At 43.3% G+C, this 21,681-nt stretch overlaps 1 protein-coding gene across 4 annotated transcripts in view; it reads right to left on the bottom strand.

Moving 5' to 3' along the window:
• The window catches only part of SPATA13 (spermatogenesis associated 13), a 161,621-nt gene that overhangs the window by 45,396 nt on the left and 94,544 nt on the right, over positions 1-21,681 (bottom strand). For 3 of the 4 annotated variants that reach the window (XM_069808138.1, XM_069808135.1, XM_069808137.1), the window contains exon 2: positions 719-2,515. In XM_069808138.1, coding sequence (XP_069664239.1) covers positions 719-2,515 — 1,797 coding nt within the window. Of the gene's footprint in view, positions 1-718; positions 2,516-3,768; positions 3,845-21,681 lie in introns of those variants that run through there. The other variant, XM_069808136.1, reaches the window with a different exon arrangement.

Below are 21,681 nucleotides of genomic sequence, written 5' to 3'. Positions count from 1 at the left end.
ACTTACCTCAGAGGTGCTGCAATACATCTATCTACCCATCTACTGAGAGTATGAAATCATGCGTTAGGTGCAGTGAAACACTGGTGTCTTCACCAAAACATGAGTAGCCACACACTCAGCCCAGTATCTAAAGTACTGCTCTTTGAAATTTGCAGGCAAATAAATAACCAAACAGTTTATCCTCAGCATGGCCATCACTGGACAGTGAAAACATCAGATACAACTGAATGCTTAAACCTCTACTGTACCTGCCACGCCACACTGCTCTACAAGTACTACCATGTTCTGCAAGGCTTCCACAGGCAAAGTGTTTTACACTGAATCAACACTCCTTCAAAATATACAGACTCTTTAGAGACCTTTCAGCTTGGAAGGAAACACGGCCAGACCCTGCTTAGGCTGGTAAAAACTGACAAGAGCACATGACAAGGTGGTGTATCAGCAGGGTGCAGTAAGCTGCCCTTGAAAACATACATGAATAGCTTTGCTGCCAAAACTTTCTTTGATATTAAAGCACAAAGAAAAAATAATTTGATGTTAGCATCCAAAGAGAATATATTAAAGGAAATAATTGCTGTCAGCATATTTTAGCAATAACGAGCTGCAATAGCCATTAGTACTCAGGTTATTTTGCATTGTTTGCATTGTTTTGCATTAATAAAGACAAAATCTGATGGATATATATGCAGCTTCTAAAAGATTTTGCTTTCTTTCTTACCTCTTCCTTTTTCTCTTCAGCACCAGAGGCTAAATTGAGGCTCAGCTGAGAGTGGCTGCTTATGCCACTGTCTTCATTTCCATCATCATAGTACACAGTTTGCACCGAGTCCTGGAAGCAAACAGGATTCCTGCCCAACTTCAGCCCCGGTACCTCGACTCTCTCCTCGCTCTCCGATGAGCTCAGGGACAATGTGCTGTGATGGTCTGGGCACTGGAAATTCATACTGCACTTGACCTTCTCTGCAGTGGGACTTTGAGGCTTTGGAGTAGTCGGCCTGATGGGAACGTGAGGGTTTTCAGCTTCGTATGTAAACTGCTGGGTAGCTTTTGGTTCATCCGAGTCCGAATAAAACACTTCATTGGGAAATGGACTAATGTCATTCAGCGTGGGTGATAAACTATCAGAGTCTGGGATACCCGATGATGTCCTGAGGCTTTTGTCTTCAGCAACAGCTACATTCATTTCAGTCTCTTTATCCTGAGCAACTGCGGGGCTTTGCAGACAAGGTGTTCCTGGTGAGGAAGAGTCTGGACTAGATACCGGGGAGGTGCATCTCTTTCTGTCATGATCCGTGCTGCTGGAAACCCTGCGGGAGTAGTCATCGTGCAGTCTGCTGTTTGACCTTGTTCTCTGGGACTGCTCACTGGGAGAAGGAGCTGTGCTCTTAGGGCCATCCTTCTTCCATGCGACATCTGTAACATTACTGACAAGTTTCAAAACTCGGTCAAAATCCTTTGCCCTGATAGGGCTCTTCCATCGCTTGGATCTCCTCCCGGGGTTCCCACCGGTTTTGTCCGAGTCAGCAGAAGGAACACTCACAGTCCTTGTTGGCATCTGGTTTTCACTTGCAACCTTGAGGTCGGTAAGGTTGGAGGTGGACTTCCGTTTGAATGAACTTTTTTTCAGAAAGTTCAAATTATCTGAGCTTTTGCTTCTCCGATAAATGATCCTGTTGTTTTCAGAGTCTTTCACTAAAATTTCACAGATCTTTGGCTCTGCGATGACAGGTGATGTTGGCCTACTACAGTTGTGATGACTCTGAACTTTATCTGTGTCTAGCAAGTTTATGCGGCCAGCACCGTAAGCCCGCCTAATGCTGCGCGAGCGATGAGTATTCCTCAGGAAAGACTCATCCGTCTCCTCCGCATCAGAGCAGTCAGAAGCTAAACCATCCACTGCATTCTGGAAATCATGTAGAGGCCCCGAATAGGAATACCTGTTAGTCTGAACTCGCACCACTGCCCCGTTTGAACCATGTTTGCCTACGCCATTCTCGTTTAAGATGTCTGAGCATTCCCTTGTTTGGATTCCTTGGAGCACCGAAGATTTCAGCTTCTTGAAAGATCCCATTTTTCTGATGGAAGACAAAGCATTCCATGTGGACGAGTTGCCCATCAAAACCAGAGAACGAGGCCTGTCAGAGCTGGAATTAGCCCGTTTCCGAGGGGTGGTGAAAAAGCGCATGATTTTGGAAGGGCTGAGTTTATCCTCTTGAATTTCCTCCTCATGACTGTTGCTGGTGCTGTATCCCCCATTATGACTGACACAGGTAGTCTGGTTTTGGGGCTCTTTATTATCCATAACTATACAAGTAACGGTGGTGCCATTTCCACAGCCATTCGGAAATGTTGTCATGCTCTCGATGCTGTACGCATGGAGACGGAGGCTGGGGTAGCTCAAAGTGACACTGCTGTCTCCACCAGCCGACCTCGCTGCCTCTCCTTCATCTGCTGCACCTTGGTCTGTCTTGCTTTCACATCGACTGGGTGAACTGAGCTCCTCAGGCTGCACTGCCTGCATCAGGAGAACAAAAGCAACTGTGAGAGAAATTACCTTACAAAGTCCCCAAGTCAAAAAAGTTTGAGTCCCACTGTAGGAAATAAAGACACACACGAAACGAGGTTCTTTTTTGCCGAACAAAGGTGTGTTGCAGTGGTGAGGAGAAGGCACTCATAACTCCCTCGAAGTATAATTGCATTCATTAGCAATTTAACAGACCTGAATAATTTCAGTATGTACTTGTTTCCCTAATGCTTAATAACCTCATAAATTCAGTATGACTACCACACCTACCTTACAACACTAAATATAATCCACATACACACTTAAAGAGAAACCCCCAACAACAGCAATTTGGTCTTCCTGCTCAGCACTGAGCCCTGGGACACGTGAGAAGTTTTCATCCAAAAAAACCGAGCACATCCATCAGGTGCCACCTAATCCTCAACCAGCAGGCAACGAAGAGGGAAATAGATGTATTTTTTCCTACACTTGCTACTGTCAGAAGGCTGCATGACACTCAACTGTCTTGTCTGTCCCCTAGCAGGTGAACCGAAGAGTCACACCAAGCGCCCAGCGAAGTGTTTTTCCCTAGCCAAAGAAAAGGTTCAGAGGTACATAAAGCCAGCAGCCAGCCTACGCTGTCACGACAGCGCCAGGAAAACTCGAATTTGGAAGCGACCGGAGTCTCTGTGACTGGGACGTGCTGTACAAGGGATCTCCCGGAGCTGAGCGTGGGAGACCCAGCAGCCCAAACCCCAACTCCAGTGCTTGGGCCCGGGGGGCAGCGGCAGGTCCCGTCCGGGGCGAACACGGAGCATCTCGCCAGCGGCGGCGGTTTCGGGGCTCGTCCCCACCGGTTTTAAGGCTGCTGCCTCCTGAGAGCGCTGGAAAAGGAGTTTCGGGAGCCTCTGTCCTCCCCACCGGTTTTAAGGCTGCTGCCTCCTGAGAGCGCTGGAAAAGGAGTTTCTGTCCCTCTGGGGATAAACGGATTTTCCTCGCGTTTCAGCCTGAAATCTCCCTCGCCGCTGCTTTTAATCCCCCCCCCCCCCCCTCATTCACAGGGGCGCGGCGGGAGCCTGCCGGGCTGCAAGGCAGAGCCGAGCCGAGCCCGTCGTCCCCCCCCGACCCGGCACCCGGGGCCGGACAAAAGAAGCCCCCCGGGCACCGAAACCCCGTCCTGCCCTTGTGCTCTTGCACCGCTCGCAGATTTCCACGCCGACTGCCCCGCCGCGGCAGGGAGGCGACCCGCGGAGCAGCGCCCTTACCTGGGGGAAGCCGGGGGGGACCCCGCCGCCGCCGCCGCCGCCGCCTCCTCAGCCCGTCCCCGCCGCCGCCGCCCGCTCCCGCATCGCTACGGCAGCGGGGCCGAGGGGGGGGCGGGCGGGAAGCGCCGCGCACCCGGGCAGCGGCCGGCGGGGCGGAGCGGGGCGGGGCGGGGCGGAGAGCGGGGCGGGCTCCCGCCGCGGAGCACAACCCGTTGGACGGCACCGGTACCACTTCTACCCCCCCACTTCGCAAACGCGAGTTTATTCTCCCAGTCATCATCTGCGGGTTAAACAGTCCACCTCCTCACACGGCATAACGGAGCCTCCTAGTAAGCCCGAAGTATTTGAAAAAAACAGCCTCAGATCACCTGCCACTCTCTTTCACCCCAGCAAAGTGTATTTAGCAGCTAGTTGGTTGTTTTGTAACTGAACAATCCGTAACATCTAACTGTATTTCAATGTCGTATTTACATTCGTCGGGGGCCGCGTTGCGTTTGTGGTGCCAAACACAAATTTCTCATCAGCATATTTTCCTAAGTGTGGTTTGCTTTGTTAAGCTTGAAGACATGAATGCTGGAAAAGAAGTACTTTCCAATGTGCTCAAGCTCTTTCAGATGCTTGTGCTTGGTTCCCTGGCTGTCTTTCTGTCCCAGACGTGGACAAGCTTTTGGTTTGCCCCTGTTCCTCAGAGTCAGCAGCAAGAACAACATTTCATGCACAGTCTAAACAGCGCTTATATACTAGAAGGAAAATTTTGTGAGACAATGTTTTACAGCCCCATGTCGTGGCTCCTGACAAAGACCCATAACAACTGGTAGTCCTTACTCAAGCAGTTTATTGTCCAAAAATATTTCTACACTTGGACTGGAGCTGTAGACATAATTAAAACTCTTTTAATGTAGCTCAGGTAAGAGGCAAAATAAAAACAGGACAACACAGAGTGTGTGGCAGAACAGACACCCTAAAGAAGTAACGCGGGCCAGGAGCCCCACTGCCTCTCCTCTGAGACTGGTATGACTGTACACGCTGTAATTACTTCTCTGGAGAGCAGTACAGCCACTCTCAAAGGCAAGGTGTAGTTAGGGGATGAGGCAAACAAATGGGCTTAAGGGATGTAGGTCAAATGAGGTAGCAAATAACTCTGGGAGTGACCACAGGATTCTCCGGCAGTCAGCAGCAGCAGGGACAGCCTGTCACCAGCCCAAGTCTTGCTGGCTTTGGCTTTATGGTATGCCCCATGGAAGGAGTGAGTTTTGAAGAATGACTCAAATGAGGCAGTAAAGTGGTTGCTCCACAGTGTTGGGCATGGGAAGCAAAGAGGAAATGGAGATTAGGACTGGAAATGCTGACACAGTATGGAGAGGGTCCATATGGACTGTGGCTGGTGATCTATGTTAGCTTGGGACTACCTGGGGGAAGATCTCGAGTCAGCGCAGAGAAGAACTGTCTGCTTCAGGCTGTGGGAAAAGTCTCTGAAGAGGGACTCGGTGAAGGCACTGGAATGGCCAAGAGAATTACTTCAGCAATGTAATTAAGGGTAATATTATTTATATGAGACAAGAAGTATATCAGAAGTTAACTTTAAAAGCACTTTCAATGGGTCTTGTAAACTTATCTCACAGTGTCCCTGGTATCTCTAGCGGTTTATGCTGGTTGCTTAAAAACTTCTGACTATTCAAACCTGAATTTCAAGGGATTTCTGTTCCTATGTTCCTGCACATTCCTTTCCATAAATATCCCAGCTATATCCATCACATTCATTTTTGATATCTGTTTTAATCCACAAGCCTCCTCAGAGAAGGGAACCCCCAGTTCTTCCTGTGTCCTCTATCTACCAGCTGGACAAAAAGACAAAGCAGAAAAATCTATTGAGCTGAACTGCACCACTAATTTGTGTCTCTCCTTTATCCAGCCAAGAGTGTTTCTGAAACTTAAAGAAGTCTAATAACTTTGAGATCTGAACCCTTCTTTTAAATGTATTTGAAGCTCATCAGCAGGTTAAAAACTGCTTGAGAAGACAGAAATGACACGAGAAGGTATTAACGCGCTAACAACATGCTCGCAAGAACTTAACTTTCTTAAAAAGCCACACTAAAAAGCTCACTTTAGATAATTAGGTAAGACTATATTTTATGTTGTATTCTTTAAATGTCACAACATTTAATAAAGGAAATACCTAGAAAATTGCAATTACAGAGATAACAGTATTTAGTCAATTAAGACATTTGTCAAGTTTCTAAAAGTATATACTATAGTTTTAATCTTCCTGACTTGTTTGTCATACATATTCTACTGGTAGCGTACTTAAACCCTCTCCTAACTCTTGCAGCTTCATTGAGTCAGAGTCTGTCCTTCCACATGCGCGTACTATTTAGTGAAGCACGGATGCAGCACACTAAAGAGTATGTCTGAGAACAGGATTAACTTCCCGTACTGGAGACCAATAATTACCCAAATCTTTTCTTAATCTGAATTATTATTTTTTTAAAGTCTGGGAAGTGTATATAGCACCCAGATGCTGTCACACCAAGGTTTAATAAAATGATGCAAAGCAAACTTTATCAACAGGACTTCCATGAGAAAGAAGGCAAATCACTCTTCTGACTATAAACTTGAGCGCTTTCCAGTTTCTTGCAATATTTGAAGAAAAACAAGCCATAGTGTTCCTCAAAGTTACAAATCAAAATTTCAGCAAATTAGTCCTTTCTATATAAAGGTTTTTCTACAATCCTAAAAAAGCAAAATGTCATCCAAATTTCTGATTAAAAAAAGGTGCTTTTGAAGTGGCATTCTGGGCTGGTTTTCCAGCTTTTTTTGTTTCTTGAGAGGATTAATATTGCCACTGAGAATACTTGAAAAGGCTTCAATAAGAACAAATTCATAGCACTTTCATAGGTATTTCTGAAAAACCGAGCTATGTCCTGTGTTATTTACAGGGTAATAGTTTGACTCCAGATGAGTAACAAAGGCTGCAGTGAACTGAGAGGCAGTGCCAGCATTACATGTTATGGTTGATCAAGTACAGTAATTTATGAAGAGAACTCAAAGAATAACTTCCTGATCGGTATATGCATGAGATTTTTAATAGTGATTTGACAATGGTCATCACACTTACAGCAACAAAAAATGAAATGCTTGTTTTAGAAGCTCTCAGTCTGTGATTTAAAAGAGGTTTAATGCGCATGTGACAAGGAATGAGAAGGATTATTCCAAGTGTAATACAGGTGGGAAAGGATTACAAAAACTGTGACATGGGAGAAAGAATATAGAGTTTTAATGATGAAGGAACAACGCCCCCCCCAACTTTTTAATAGGTAGTGATACATCTCAGCTTTCTCAGAATAGCGAAGGGCACATTTGTGTAATAAAGTCACTCACTTAAATCTGAAAAGTCTAAAGGAGAATGATTCTTTCTACGTAGTTTAGAAATCCTCTCTTCCACTCCCACAAGTCTATTATTTCTTTCATGGTTCTTTTATACGTACTTTCTAAATGTCTCTTTTAAAGTAGTGATTTTTTAAAAAAGGTACTCTTCAAAGAGAGTACAAAAAAAGAGCCAAAAGGAATCATTTCAGGAAAACATAAAAGCATTTGTCCTACTTCAACAGCTATTGGGCAAGATGGCAAAGGAAGTGACTCTCTAAGACATACTCTAAATTAATGAGTGACCAAATTTAATTATTAACATGCAGGATTACTGAAATAAGAGATCCCTTTGCTTTAATTGACAGTGTCTTTTCCAGGCTGCAGTATGCAGCTAACGCTCCAGTTCTGCAGTTTGCACCTTCCTTTTACATCCCAGGCAAAGACTTTCCTGCAAGCAATTAACCTCCAAGGAATCTTTACACATTGACAAGTCCCACAGGGGGAATTAAACTGAGTCATATATCTATTGAAGTTAAAGGCAGCTCCCCCACCGACTTCACTGGGAGCACAATCAAGATCTCAATTTGCTCAGTTTAGAAACAAGGGAAGAGTAGTATGTTTGTGTATGCAAGCTCAAACTAACATAGGCTGCTAATTATTTTCATCTGTTTTATATATAAACTGTGTGAAATTAATGTAGGATTTTTCCATTTGTGTATATCTGCAACCAAATTAGTAATAATAAATGGAAAGGGATTTTCCAAATTCAAGACCTTTGTCGTCTTGGCACTGAAAATATCCATTCCAGAAAATGAGTTGTGTTGCTAAGGAAAACACTCAAAGGACAGCTTAGGTTAAATTGCTGTATTAACTCCTTAATTTGCCAAGTGAAAGTCATCATTGCCCCTGTGCAGGAACCTGGTATGCTACTTCCGAAAGGCCAGTTCCTGTTGCATTTACTTTGCTTCCGATAAAGGCAATTACTGACCAAAGTGAGAAAAATTTATCACAACTTGGTCTAAATCAGAACACATAACGAACTGTTTTTCCCTCTAATCTTCTTTTAAATGTGCTTTGCTGAGGTTATTTCGCTGAGCTTGCTCGGCTCAGTTAAACACAGAGACCTAATTTAGGGAGAACACAATAGCCTGATGGAGTGACGCCATCAATGAAAAATGACTCTTGTGTACCAGGTTACCATTATCCCATCTCCGAGTTGCTCTTACTCACCCACCTACACCAATACAGCTGCATGCAACTTAATGATGGCTTCAGCCTTTCAGGCTGCTAGAATGCTATTTATAACCCCACGGGGTCCGACTGCGATCTTATTCTTTCTCTCTATCCTCAAGAGGCATTATTCAGACAGCATGACATGAAGAGATGGCTGGTACTACAGAGGAGCAGTTTCCAATAAACAGATCATTGTGTTTAAACATAAAGACTTCCAGTTACCAATTAGGAAGGCTGAATTCCACCTTTGTTTTGTGTCTCACAAAGTGTAAGATGTAGGAAGGAAAAGGACCATGGAGATGCAAAGTAGACAGAAATGGAAAGGAAAATATATACCCTATCTATTTTTCTTTTTCTTCTTGTCTTGAAAAGAGTTACAGTAGATTTTCTGTTAGGTGGATGTACATTAAAATGATGTGAACTAGTTGGGAGGAAAGGGTGCGATCTCAGAGAGCTGGAATCCTCCCACTCTGCAGTCATTTGCTTTCTCTTCCTTCTCTGCTCTACCTGCCATCCTTTCCTATGTCACACCCCTCGCTGCGGCATCTGATGGCCCTACAGCCATTCTGTATTTATTTTCCTTGCTCGAATAATAACATGTAAAAGTGACTATTAAGACCTCTTTATCAACCTTCTTCCACACCCACTTAATTACCTTGCCATCCCGTCCTCTCTATTCAAAACTGTCCTTCCAAAATTACCTGAGGATATGAAGGTGCCTTGTTATGCAACCAGGAGGCCAAAATAAATCAATGGAAGGATAAATGCAAAGAGAAAGGGCCTTGAGGAGTTTGGGGGCTGAGGACCACCTGCAGTGGGTGTTTGCACCGCTCAGGCCAGGGACTGGAGTGACAGTGAGGAGCACTTCATGCATTTTTGCATGTGAGCCATAGCAAGGGGTTGTGCGTGGGTTTATTAGATATCTGAGTGATGGTGCTTCTCCCTGGGCTCGGGGAGGAAGCACAAGCAGCACCCAACCCTGGCTTAAATAATTCAGCTGTGCTGAAGGGAGCAGGGATACAGCAACAGCGCAAAGGTACGGAGTCCATCGGAAAAGAGAAAAGATGGAACTGCTTTAAAAGTGAAGCAGGTAGTGGACTTCACTAGGAATGGTGATGCCACATCAGTAGAAATTATGCAAAGTTGTATAAGATCATCTTGCTTCTGATGCTTATTATAATAAAATAACAGGTCTCAGTAGAATAATTGGCCCAGCGTGATGCAACAGAAATACCCAGCTGGTGATAATGCAGCTGCGCACCTTAGTTAACTCCGTGGTGGCCAGGGCAAAAAGCCCTGCAAAATGACAGCTTTTGATGCATTCGTGAGGTCAGAACAGTGAATATGTCAGTAAGATTAAGAAAAGGAGAAATAGGTATCATTTGGGGGTTTGTTGTTGTTAGGAGGCTTCTAGGTGATCTTGCTTCATGTGCTTCAAGAACCACACAGGTTTTTTTTCCATTAGTATCAATACTTTTCTTTGTGTAGTCCCCTTTTACAATGACAAATTTGCTGGGTTTGTTACAGTCTGAACTAAATTAACATTCATGGGCACATTTCTTGTGCCAGAAGATTGAATTACCATCTCCACCGTGTTTCTCTTTCTTTTCAGGAAAAAGAAAAAAATCTTCTTGCTAATTCTACCTCTAGTGTATTAATAACTTCTACTTCTTGTTTGAAATTACTCTATCAAAAACCCTGTGGAATGGAAAAGCTAGAAAAAAGCAATTTGAACAAAGTGGATACCAATGAGTGCTACAACAACATTTACGTGCTGGGCCTTTTCAATAAAATACATGCTCTGAATTTATCCTGCCTGAAAACTTCAAAGCAATCATAAGCCTTTAACTAATAGTCATCCCTCTCTCTGGTGCTTAGTAACTACCTACCTTCTTCTTTATTAATAATAAGATCAAGAGTATTTTTTTTAAACATGGATGATCAAATTTAAGCAAACAGTATATTTATTTTGGCAGGACCAGGAGTTACCTGATTTAAAGATGCAGAAAAGACACTATGCTGCTCACTCTAAAACTTTTTTGTTTGGACATGGAATCAGACACATAACAAATTTATAAATTTTGGGCTAGCTTACTGGTCCTGTTAAAAACAACCATACATATTAAATTAGATCTTTTATGATCAGGATAGTCAAGAAAATCTCTTGCAGCCTGATGTTATTTGTAATATTATAATTGTTTCTAGGAAGCAATACAAATGATACATATTGACACCCTCTATAAGATATTGCTGGTGCACACGTTTAGTCAGATTTTGGTGGGGAATCAGAAGACTTTTTTAAGATCAGAACATCAGAATTGTGCAACTATCTTCCTATTAGAACAGCATGGAAGAAAACCTGACTTTAGTACCCTGAGATGGAGTTAGTTATGTATATCTAAGGTACCAAATGGCATAATTGCCTGAAACAGTGCGGGACTGGAACCAGTGCCCCAAGAGACCTTTATGGCCATTGGCTCAGACACCCATATTCCATGAGTAGAGGTTAAACAACTCTGGATTTTACCAGCCCCAAAAGTAATGGTAAATTTTCTGAAAAAATGAAACCCCCATCTCAGGCAGGAAAGATGTCTTTATGACTGAGGCTGGGAAGAGAGATTCTGGATTTTCTTTCTTTCTGACCTTGGCAGTTCAGCATACTTTTCTCAGCTTAAGTGCCGTACGTGTAAAATAAGTGATGATAGGATAGTGCCTTATAACCTATGGGCCTGCAAGGACAAATCCATCAATGCTCCTCAGGGACTTTGATGCTTACAGTGATGAGAGCTATAAAAAGTGTACACACAGAGAAAATAATCCATTACCTACCCATGCAGAGGACAAACTCTAAATTCCAGTTTTTTGAAAGGAGTTCAGACTAAAGTGCCCATTTCAAGACTCAGTTGCCTATTTTGATGATGGTTCATTAATCTTCTAAACTGGAGTTTGCAGATCTGGCTAATAATTTATGTCTTGTAAGGGTACAACCTGAAAGAACCTGAAAGATTACACATTTCCTTACTACAAAAGTTAATTTACAATGGTGAGCTGTCTTTGCCTAAACATTGCAAATAGCAAATGGACACTTTGGTACCTGTCAGTGACACTGTCCTTTTTAAAAAGATCTTGTTAAACTTCCAGTTAAGGAAATCTAATTAAAAAAACCATAGAAGCTATTCCTTCAACACGCTGGGGTACATAATTAAAATACTACGCTGGGGATGTGGGCCATGTTTCCAGCTCAGTGTGAAAGGGAGGCAGTTTGCACCAATTCTGTCCTAGGGTTGTCTTTTGTCTAAGCAATACTAAATACCTGAGTCAGACCTCTTCCCACCTCTCCCTTTTCATGACATAATTCAGCAAACTTTCTGTTTCTGTGCCAGGACTGGAACGGTTGCTTTGCTCTCTCCTGCTAGCACACGCTGACCCAGCGATGCTGTTGCTCCCCATGGACCATCATCTCCTTCGATCCACCTGGTCTCTACAGGTGAAGGTAGAAGTGATGGCTCCAGCCATTCTAAGAGCGTGCCACCACCTAAAGGGAGAGATGCCAGACCTCCCTTCTGCTTTTTCCAGCCAGGCTGGGAGTTGAACCAGCTTCCCCGGCTGCACCAGAGCTGTTGAAGGGCAGGAGGTAGAAGTCAGCATCCAAGGGCAGGGAGAAAAGCGCAGGAAGGTGAGTGGAAACTCCTTCCACAAGCAACGGGACTCCTGAAATGGCTCCAGACTCAAAATTTGTCTCAGGACCTGCGCAGGAGTGCTGTGAATTGGAAAAGGCTGAGGAACATGCAATTGCCCTCAGCTTATTCTCCGCGTGTTATCTTTCAAAGCTGCAGGGTGCCAGGATGTGTGGGTGTGAGGTGGGCGTGCAGGTGGCGGTGCCGGGTGGGTGCCTGTGGCGGGTTCGCAAGAGAGACACAAAGAAACACAAAATTCTGTGGCAACATCCCAAACTGGAAATATTTTTAAGCGTGAAATATTTTTAAGCATGTTCTCTGGAAAAGCAAGAAAATACTTACTCCAGAAAATGGTTAATTGATTTTTTTATGAAGCGCTGTTGTGTCAAATTCAGGGATTAGAAATAATGATTAAGGTAAATAGACATATTCATCTGCTTTGCATTCAATCTCTGATTCAGTTTCAATTCCAGCCTCACCACAAAATAATACAAACATAGCCTCGATGCAAGGATATTGGGATTGCTGTGTACCTCAAAACGACCGTTTGTAAAATAACTCAGTAAAGGTGTCACTTAAGCTTTTCTCGATGCAGCAAAAATTTTGGCAGGCCAATCTATGCTTGAATAGTTATTCAGTCTCATTGGTAGGATGAACACTGCATAGAGGCTAACGCTTTGTATTGTGCTGAAATCAGTTGGTTTAAAACCTGTTTTCACCAGTCTCTGCAGCAGCAGGGAACAGGGCCTCCCTGTCCAGCACTTGCAGCCAAGCCATATGCAGCATATGTTCAGCTGAGCCACTGGTGACACCCCCTGTCAGCATCTGGTAATTTTCCTAGCAAGGACAAGATTTACATGAAAGCTTTAACTCAAAAGTCCTGAAGAGCCACAGACAAATACATTCCAGAATAATTGTTTTAACCAAAGAGTCAGAGGTGCACCTTTATAACAAGCCGATTTTGGATGACTGTAGTATCACCTTTATACTTCATTCTACCAGGCCAAGATGCTTAATTTATCAGAAATCTTGCTATCATTCAGCTGATAAACAGCTCCCATTCAGTGTTCAGCCCTCAGAGTCACAGATATTGCTGCCTGAGAAACACTGAAATAACAGCCATCTGGCTCCATGCACATCTTGATTTTCCAACACTTAAGCAAAATACATCATACAAACACTTGGAAATTATTCAAAATTGACTATTATATTTTTCATTGTTCTAAAGTCCAAGAAAAGGGGGATGGGGGGAGTTCGGGCTCTCCAGAGAAGGAAATCCTTCCTAAGGTTTGCAGTAAGACACAGCAACTTCTACTAAATCATTCAATATCATAATGAAGCATATTCTTTTTTCTCACCAGTCTTGCTTCTTTCATTGCTTAGGGCACCAAAGCTAGAACACTGTTACTAGTAGAAACCAACATGTAATTTTTAGCCGAATCTCATTTTACTGGAACCTCTAAGCTTTTGAGAGCTTATTATTCCAGATTTAACCTGGTATTAAATGAGAGGAGAGTGAAATCCAGGCTTTACAGCAAGTATTAAACAGCTTTGCTAACACATAGTAATGAAAAGCAATTAGCATATAACCAACCCCAAGCTCATTTCCCCTAAACCAGGAGCTGTTTTCCCAGGGAGGATATTGAGTACTTGTGACTACTTTCTGCTGCAATATTCTTACACGGGATCACGTGGTGCCTTCATTCTATGCTGAAAGTTTTGGAAAATACTTCACTGGCATCAGCAGTCCACTTTTGTTCCCATAAACTTCTACCCATTTCCCCACTTTCTTTTAATGGGTAAACAACTCTTAACTTCTTAGTGTTGCTAGCTTAGCTAATTGTGTTTAAAGTTACACAGAAACCTCTCTAATTTACTAAAAACTCCTAAAAGCTCAGTTTTCTTTGGGTTTTTGCTTATTCCCCAGAAAAGCACAGCAGCCAACTTGATGGTCATTACTCTGAGAAAACTGGCAGTCAGCAAGTCGTTTAATCTGCAGTGTACTTACGCACCTGTGTCATGCCCCGATTTCAGTTAAGAGTACGTCGCCAGAGCTGTGATCTTGCAAACGTTTTATGTATGTGATTCTCTGCTATTGCATGCTCAAAATCACATCGATCTCAAGAGATAATCCACACATAAATGTGTGCACAACTGATAGTTAACTTGTGGGAATGAGGGCAAAAGCCAGCAGTGTGATTGCTTATTTTGAAAAGGTATGGTTATTAATACACAGGTGTATTTGAATTAAAGTGAGATTCCTCCAACAGTCCCTAGAACAGAACTGTGCCTTGCTTTCCGGCCAACCTTAAATAGAAGTTTGAAAGCAAAATTCAGGTTTAGTTTTCAGTTCATAAGTACCACTATTTGCAGGTGATACCAGGACCAAAATCAAAGAGCATCTCCTTGCTTGCCTAGCATGGCAGGGTGTTGAACAGGGAAGGCAGGGGCTGCCTTTTTGGACGTCATTTTCCTTGCTTGTAGATGGCATTAAACCCCATTGCTTAAAGGTTTCAGGTCCTGGTTTTTTCCTTGCAAACAGTGGAAGATTATGTTCTTCATCTGCATACAAAACAGGAAGAGTAACTTCAGAAACGGTACGTTACAGCACTTCTTCTGTGCCAAATACATCTGAATTTACAACAGACCAATGCCATGCTCTTCTCCCGAAACAAGTTTCAGAGGAAGAGTAATAATTAATACTGGAGTTTGCACAGGCTACACCATCTCTTGATCTCTTAAGATACATTTGGCTACTAAATATTTCTCCTGACTTCCCAAAAGGTAAGCAACGATCGGCTTAGTACCCTTCGGTAAAGCATACCTTTCAAAATGCCCGACTCGCAGCGGAGGACAGGGCTCCAGCCCAGTGCCACCAGTGCAGACCAGTGGCTGCAGGCAGCCGCCAGTGGCTCAGCTGTATGGCTGGGTGGCCTTCTGCCCAAGGGGGGTCCAGAAAGCTGGGACAATGCCAGGGAATCTGCCCCCCACTGCCGGTGGGCTCCCCTTGAAGTCACAGCACACAAAGTGCCCCGTCGTATAGTGTGTAAGCGCGGCAATGAATAATGCCCAAATGGCTTTGCTAGATGAACTGCACAGATTATCTGCAACTCTAAAAACCACATACACTTTAACAGAGGGGCAAAGCGCACTGCAGCCAACACACAAAAGTTTAACTATTAGTCTAAGTTATGGTTTTGCACTTAACTGGAACAACTAATAATGCCATAGTTGTAAAATGTAATTAATTACCACCATACATACCTGAATGTTTATGTCTTCCAGCAGCCATTAACTACCAGATCTGTTGTTCTGGGTAAGATTTAATCTAAATGTATGAAAATCCATTGCACAGAATATTGCCCAGTTACAGTATGAACCTTGTTCCAGAAAACCTGTTTGGTTTTTGAAAGAGCCTGTTGTTGTCTGGATTCGGGGCTCAGTCCTGCAAGGTGCTAAGCACCCTTTAAGCCCTTTAACACAACCACTGGGAGGGAAAGGGACTCAGTGTGATCCAGAAGCAGTCAGTACCTTGCGGGATTGAGTCTTAAGTTAATATATAACAAATGGCTGCACAGCGGTGTGTGAAATCAGCAAGTTAAACATACACTTAAAATAACTGTAGCAAGAGAGAAACAAGCATATTTACAGGAGCGTTTCATTAAAATCTTTGTGCTGAATAGTCTCATATGCAGCATTCCTACACATTTACCATATGAAAGCAAAGATTTGGGGAGTGTTCTGGTGAAAGTAAAATTAAGCAGTCGAGGCAGAAATAACCTAAAGTTGCAATCAAAGACTTCTAGATAAATATTGTGCAAACTGTTGGTTGGTTATTATCAGCTGGAATCTACCCTGAGCAAGCTGCACCTGACAGCGTGGACAAAATGGGTGACCCAGAATGGCACATGCTAAATACATATCCACAGAAATGAAAATAACAACGAACCTCAAAACTTTACCACCCAGGTCTATTATTTGCAGGTGTCAGAAGCAGAACCAAATGCCAAAATCATCCCTGGTCATACCTGGTCATTTACTGTAAGAAATGAAAGAGGCAGAAATCAAAGGTATAATTATGTCTTTGAGAGCTGCAAAGTGCCACAGGAAGGTAACTGGGTGTGCAGAAGGCACTGCAGGCGGGGAGCTGAGTTATCCCAGTGGCAGAACAACACAGTGCAGAAAACCAGATACACGCCTGCTGGAATGATGGGACCTGTGCTTCCCTGCTTTTGCTGCCTGGTTTACAGGGAGAGGAACTACACTCTCCTACAGACACACAATTATCCCCAGAGCCTGGCATCACATAGGAAAACATAGAATGCCCCTGGCTTTGTGCTCTCCAGTTGGAAGGACCTGTACAGCTCCCTCCTATATATCCCTTCCTATACAGAAGACAAAGTAATATATTACAGAAGATCTGCTAGAATGTGATTTGTTCTTCTCTTTTCCTCCCTAGAAGAAATAGCAACTTCCAACTGCATTTTTCTCTGAATTAGAGTAGCACGATGTGGAGAATAACTGCAATCCTGAATGCAAGAGAACATTAATTCTAAGAGAAATTAATTTCTGTCTTATGTTTCTTGGAGTTACTCTGTGAATAATTACAAGGAGAATTTTTAATGGCAATATTACATTCATTTCTTAAAAGTAGAAATGCCAGAATATTTACTTAATAATAGATTTACATATCCAAGATAATTTCCAAAACCTAATTAATAATTTATAACAAAGTATGAGGCTTCATATATGTCTCATGCAATAATTTGCAAATCAGATATTATTGAATTCCAAATTATTAGTTACATTCATTTTAGCTGAAAGCTCTTCTGGAATCTCAGTACCAAGAAAATTAACTACATGAGAGTATAAAGACAGAACTACAACTCCACAATGTTTGACTTGTGCTTGAAGCCTTCAGCGAAAAGGAGAAAACAAGCTCCTCACTGCCATACTCTTCTCATGCAAGGCTGGGCTTTTACCAGTTTAAGCCTTCTGAGTCAGATACAAGGTCCACTAAAGTTGAGGGGACTTTCCTCTGCTTCTATCAAGCTTTAAGTAAAGATTATCATAAAGGCTAAGTCCAAGTAATTTTCTTGGTCTCAAACCACACACCAGGGTGCTCATCTAGGATGTTGCCATATGAATGTTGATTTTGATCATGGTCCTGGGCGGGGAGGAAGTGAACAAAATAACATATCTTGCTTTGAGGATTGAAATTTTAGGAGAACTGAAACGCAAAGAATACTACATGGCACAAGTTGATCTCCAGGTGCTTCACAAGTGCAAAGAGAAAGATCTGGATTCAGATCACACAGGAAAGATAAAAATAACAAACAACAGACACACAAATGTGATAAATGCCTTTTCTTGCAGTTTCTGGTATTCCTGCCCATGAAATCTTGCTTATGGTTAGGACATCAAATGCTGTTGTAGAAGACAGACCAAAGTTTAGAGAGCTATGTGACGCTTAACTGTCTGGCAAGACTAGCTGCAAAGTCCAGTCCAGTTTTGGCAACTCAGTAACTGAAATATCTTGATGAGGTTCCTGCTTAGAGGACAATAGGTCATTATATCTGTACCTGAATTGTACCCACAATCTCAGAATCTCCAAGTACTTTACAAACTTGGCTAGGTTAAATCTTTCATGGGTATGAAGCCTCTTATAATATTTTCAATATTTTTCAGAAATTTCCTTTAAATTTTGAGCATTTCAGATTTTGAGCTGATGATCTGAGATGCTGACATACAAAATATGAAGTAGTCAAAATACAAAAGCAGCGTTCAGGTTTTGGTGAAGAATATTACGGATAATAATCTCCAGAACAAAGAACAATCAACAGAGCAAACTTGTATAAAAAAATGTATTTAATGCAACTCTCAAGAGCTGATTAGGACAGAAGCAACCAAAACATCAAGAGGAACCTACAGAAAGCCAGTAATCAACCAGTCAGAATAACCTGGTTCAAAATTACCAGGAAATCAGAACTATGCAGGCCTAATGACCTCATTTTTAGAAGTGCAATACTGCACTATACTATTTCCATTCTATGCTGTTGTATCCAGGTTTGTACTATAAACTATGAAAGCATATTTTTCCAAAATCAGTGGGATTTAGGAGCTTATGTCACCTACACAATTCAAAGCAGAAATAGAACAAATACATCTCAATGGAAAATAACTTCCTTGTCCCAAAAAAATTTTTACTGTCTGAAATTGTGACAAAGAGGTTTCAAATCACCATGTCCTGGTTTCGGCTGGCATAGAGTTAATTTTCTTTCTAGTAGCTGGTATAGTGTTATGTCTTGGATTCAGTATGAGAAGAATGTTGATAACACTGATGTTTTCAGTTGTTGCTAAGTAGTGTTTAGACTAAAGTCAAGGATTTTTCAGCTTCTGATGCCCAGCCAGCAAGAAGGCTGGAGGGACACAAGAAGTTGAGAGGTGACACAGCCAGGGCAGCCGACCCAAACACGCCAAAGGGATATTCCATACCGTGTGACGTCATGCCCAGTATGTAAACTGGGGGGAGCTGGCCTGGGGGGCGGATTGCTGCTCAGGAACTAACTGGGCATTGGTTGGCAAGTGGCAAGCAATTGCATTGTGCATCACTTGTTTTGTATATTCCATTTCTGTTATTATTATTATTAATAATAATAATAATAATGTTGTTGTTGTAATTTTATTATTATTATTATAATTATTATTTTCTTCCTTGCTGTCCTATTAAACTGTTCTTATCTCAACCCACGAGGGTTTTTTTTCCCAATTCTCTTCCCCATCCCACTGGGTGGGGGGGAAGTGAGTGAGAGGCTGCGTGGTGCTTAGTTGCTGGCTGGGGTTAGACCACAACACACCACCCAGAGAAATATAACTATGTATCTGGATTACTGAGATCTAAGCACAGAAACTGAACAAATGTCCAATTGGGTGGACTCTAGCAGAGTTATGCGTTAGATGTGAGTACCTGCTATTCACAGAACTGTCAGTCCAGTACTGACTGGCTTCCAGATGGACTTCATGCCGTCGATCACAAGTCTTAGAACCCAGCAGTTCAGCCAGTTTTAAATCCACCTGACTATCCACTTATCTAGTCCATACTTCATCAGTTTGTCTATAAGCACGTTATCAGAGACAGTGTCAAAAGTCATGCTAAAATCCACTGCTCTTCCCTTGTCCACTAAGCTGGTCGTTTTGTTGTAGAAGGCTATCAAGTTGATCAGGTATGATTTCCCCTTTGTAAACCATGCTGACTACTCCCAATCACTTTCTTGTCCTTCGTATGTTTGGAAAAGGCTTCCAGGAAGATGTAATCCACCTCCTTCCTGGGGACTGAGCTGAAGCTGATTAGCCTGTACTTTCCCAGATCCTCCTTGCTGCCCTTCTTGAAGACAGGAGTGACATTTCCCATTCAGGGCCTGGGATTGCTGAAGGCTGGTATTACCAGTAAAGACCAAAGTGAAGAAAGCACTGAGTACCTCAGCCTTCTCCATGTCCTTTGTCTCCAGGTCCCCTGCCATGTTCAGCAGTAGGCCCACATTTTCTCTAGTCTTCCTTTTACTGCTTATACACTTGTTGAAGCCTTCTTTGTTGTCCTTTATGTCCCTCACCAGATTCAATTCCCAGTGGGCTTTGCCTTTCCTAACCCCATCGCTGCATGCTTGGACAGTGTCTCTGCGTTCCTCCCAGGTCATCTGACCCTGCTTCTGCCTTTTGGTGGTGGGTTGACCTACCAGATGCCCACCCAGCCACTCTCTCACTACCTCTCCTTAACAGGATGGGGAGAAAATAAGATGGAAAAGCTTGTAGGTCAAGATAAAGACAGGGAGATCACTTGCCAATTACTGTAATGGGCAAAACAGACTTCACTTGGGGAAAATTAATTCAATTTATTCCAATTAAAATAGGTTTGGGTAGTGAGAAATAAAAACAAATTAAAACAACATCTTCCCCCCATCACTCCCCTTTTTCCAGGCTCAGCTTCATTCCTTCATTCCCCACTCTTCTACCCCACCCTGCCCGAGTGACGCAGGTGAATGGGGGATAGTGGTCAGTTCTGGTTAGTCCATTGTAGTTTGTCTCTGCTGCTCTTTCCTCCTCACACTTTTCCCTTCCTCCAGCGTGGGTCCTTTCCATGGGCTGCAGTCCTTCAGGAACTGTTCCAGCATGGGTCCTCTGCATGGTCTTCAGTTCTTCAGCATCCACCTGCTCCAGCGTGGTTCCTCCATGGGCCGCAGTTCCTGTTAGGAGAACCTGCTCCTGTGTGGGCTCTGAAAGGGCCACAGTTCCTTCAGGAAATACCCACTTGCTCCAGGGTGGTCCTTTCCATGGCCTGCAGTGTGGATACCTGCTCCACCATGGTCTCTCCATGGGCTGCAAGGGAATGTCTGCTCTGGCACCTGGAGCACCACCTCCCCGCCCTTCTTCTCTGACCTTGGTGCTCACAGGACTGTTTCTCACACTTTTTTCCTCACTCCTCACTATCTGTGCAGTGTTTTGCCCCTTTCTTAAATATGTTTTCCCAGGGGCACCACCAGATTCCCTGATGGGCTCAGCATGTCCTACAGCGTGTCCATTGTGGAGCCAGCTGGAACCATCTGTGTCTGGCATAGGGCAGCCCCAGCCTTTCTTCACAGAGGCCACCCTGCAGCCCCCCACTGCCAAAACCCTGCCACGTAACCCCAATACATTCTTGTATGCTTCCATTTGATGTTTGAGTTCTGTCAGGAGCTCCTTGTTCATCCATGCAGGCCTCCTGCCATCTTTGCTTGATTTCCTGCGTGTTGGACTGGACCGTTCTTGAGCTTGGAGGCAGAGGTCATTCTTGAAAGTCAACAGCTCTCTTCTCTTCAGGGTGTTCTCCCATGGGATTCTTCCAAGTAGATTCCTGAAGAGGCCAAAGTCTGCTCTCTTGAAGCCCAGGGCTGTGATCCGGCTATTTGTCCTTTTTTCGTTCCCTCAGGTGTTGTACTCCATCACTATTGGTCACTGCAGCCAAAGCTGCTCCCAGCCTTCACATTCTCAACCAGATCTTTCTTGTTTGTAAGCGTAAGGAGGTCCAGCAGAGTGCCTTTCCTCACTGGCTTCTCAGTCACCAGTGTTAGGAAGTTATCCTCAATGCACTCCAGAAACCTCCTGGATTGCTTGTGCCCTGCTGTGTTGTCCCTCTGGCAGATATGTGAATGGTTTAAGTTCCCCATGACGACCAGGATTTCAATCAGGTGATGGTTTAGCATCTGGTAAAACTCACGCTGGCTGCAGAACTTCTGCCCTTGATTGCTGCTAGTTGGAAATCTGTTACATCTTCAGAGGACCATTCCCTCTCTGGAAACTACTATTACTTTTTACAACCACTACCAGCAGTCTCAACGAAAGCAAAGAAGGCTTATGAAGGCTTGGACACTAAACACACTGCTAAGAGTAATATGTTACTGGTGATTTACATTTAGGCATGTTAATAAAATAACACATTTCCCATGCTGTGTATGTTCTGTAAATAAAAGAGTTGGCTTTCAGGGATGTTCATCCACTACTTTTTGTTAGTTTGAAATTCTGTTGAAAATATAGAAAAATGGAGTAACAGTTCACCTACCGTCAGTTCATGCTAAATCTTTTACTATAGACAGCACCCAGAAAA

This window comes from Haliaeetus albicilla, chromosome 20 (assembly GCF_947461875.1).
Source record: "Haliaeetus albicilla chromosome 20, bHalAlb1.1, whole genome shotgun sequence".
Classification (NCBI taxonomy): Eukaryota; Metazoa; Chordata; class Aves; order Accipitriformes; family Accipitridae; genus Haliaeetus; species Haliaeetus albicilla.
Note: the sequence above shows the minus strand (reverse complement) of the source record. Positions and strands in the feature narration are given on the sequence as shown.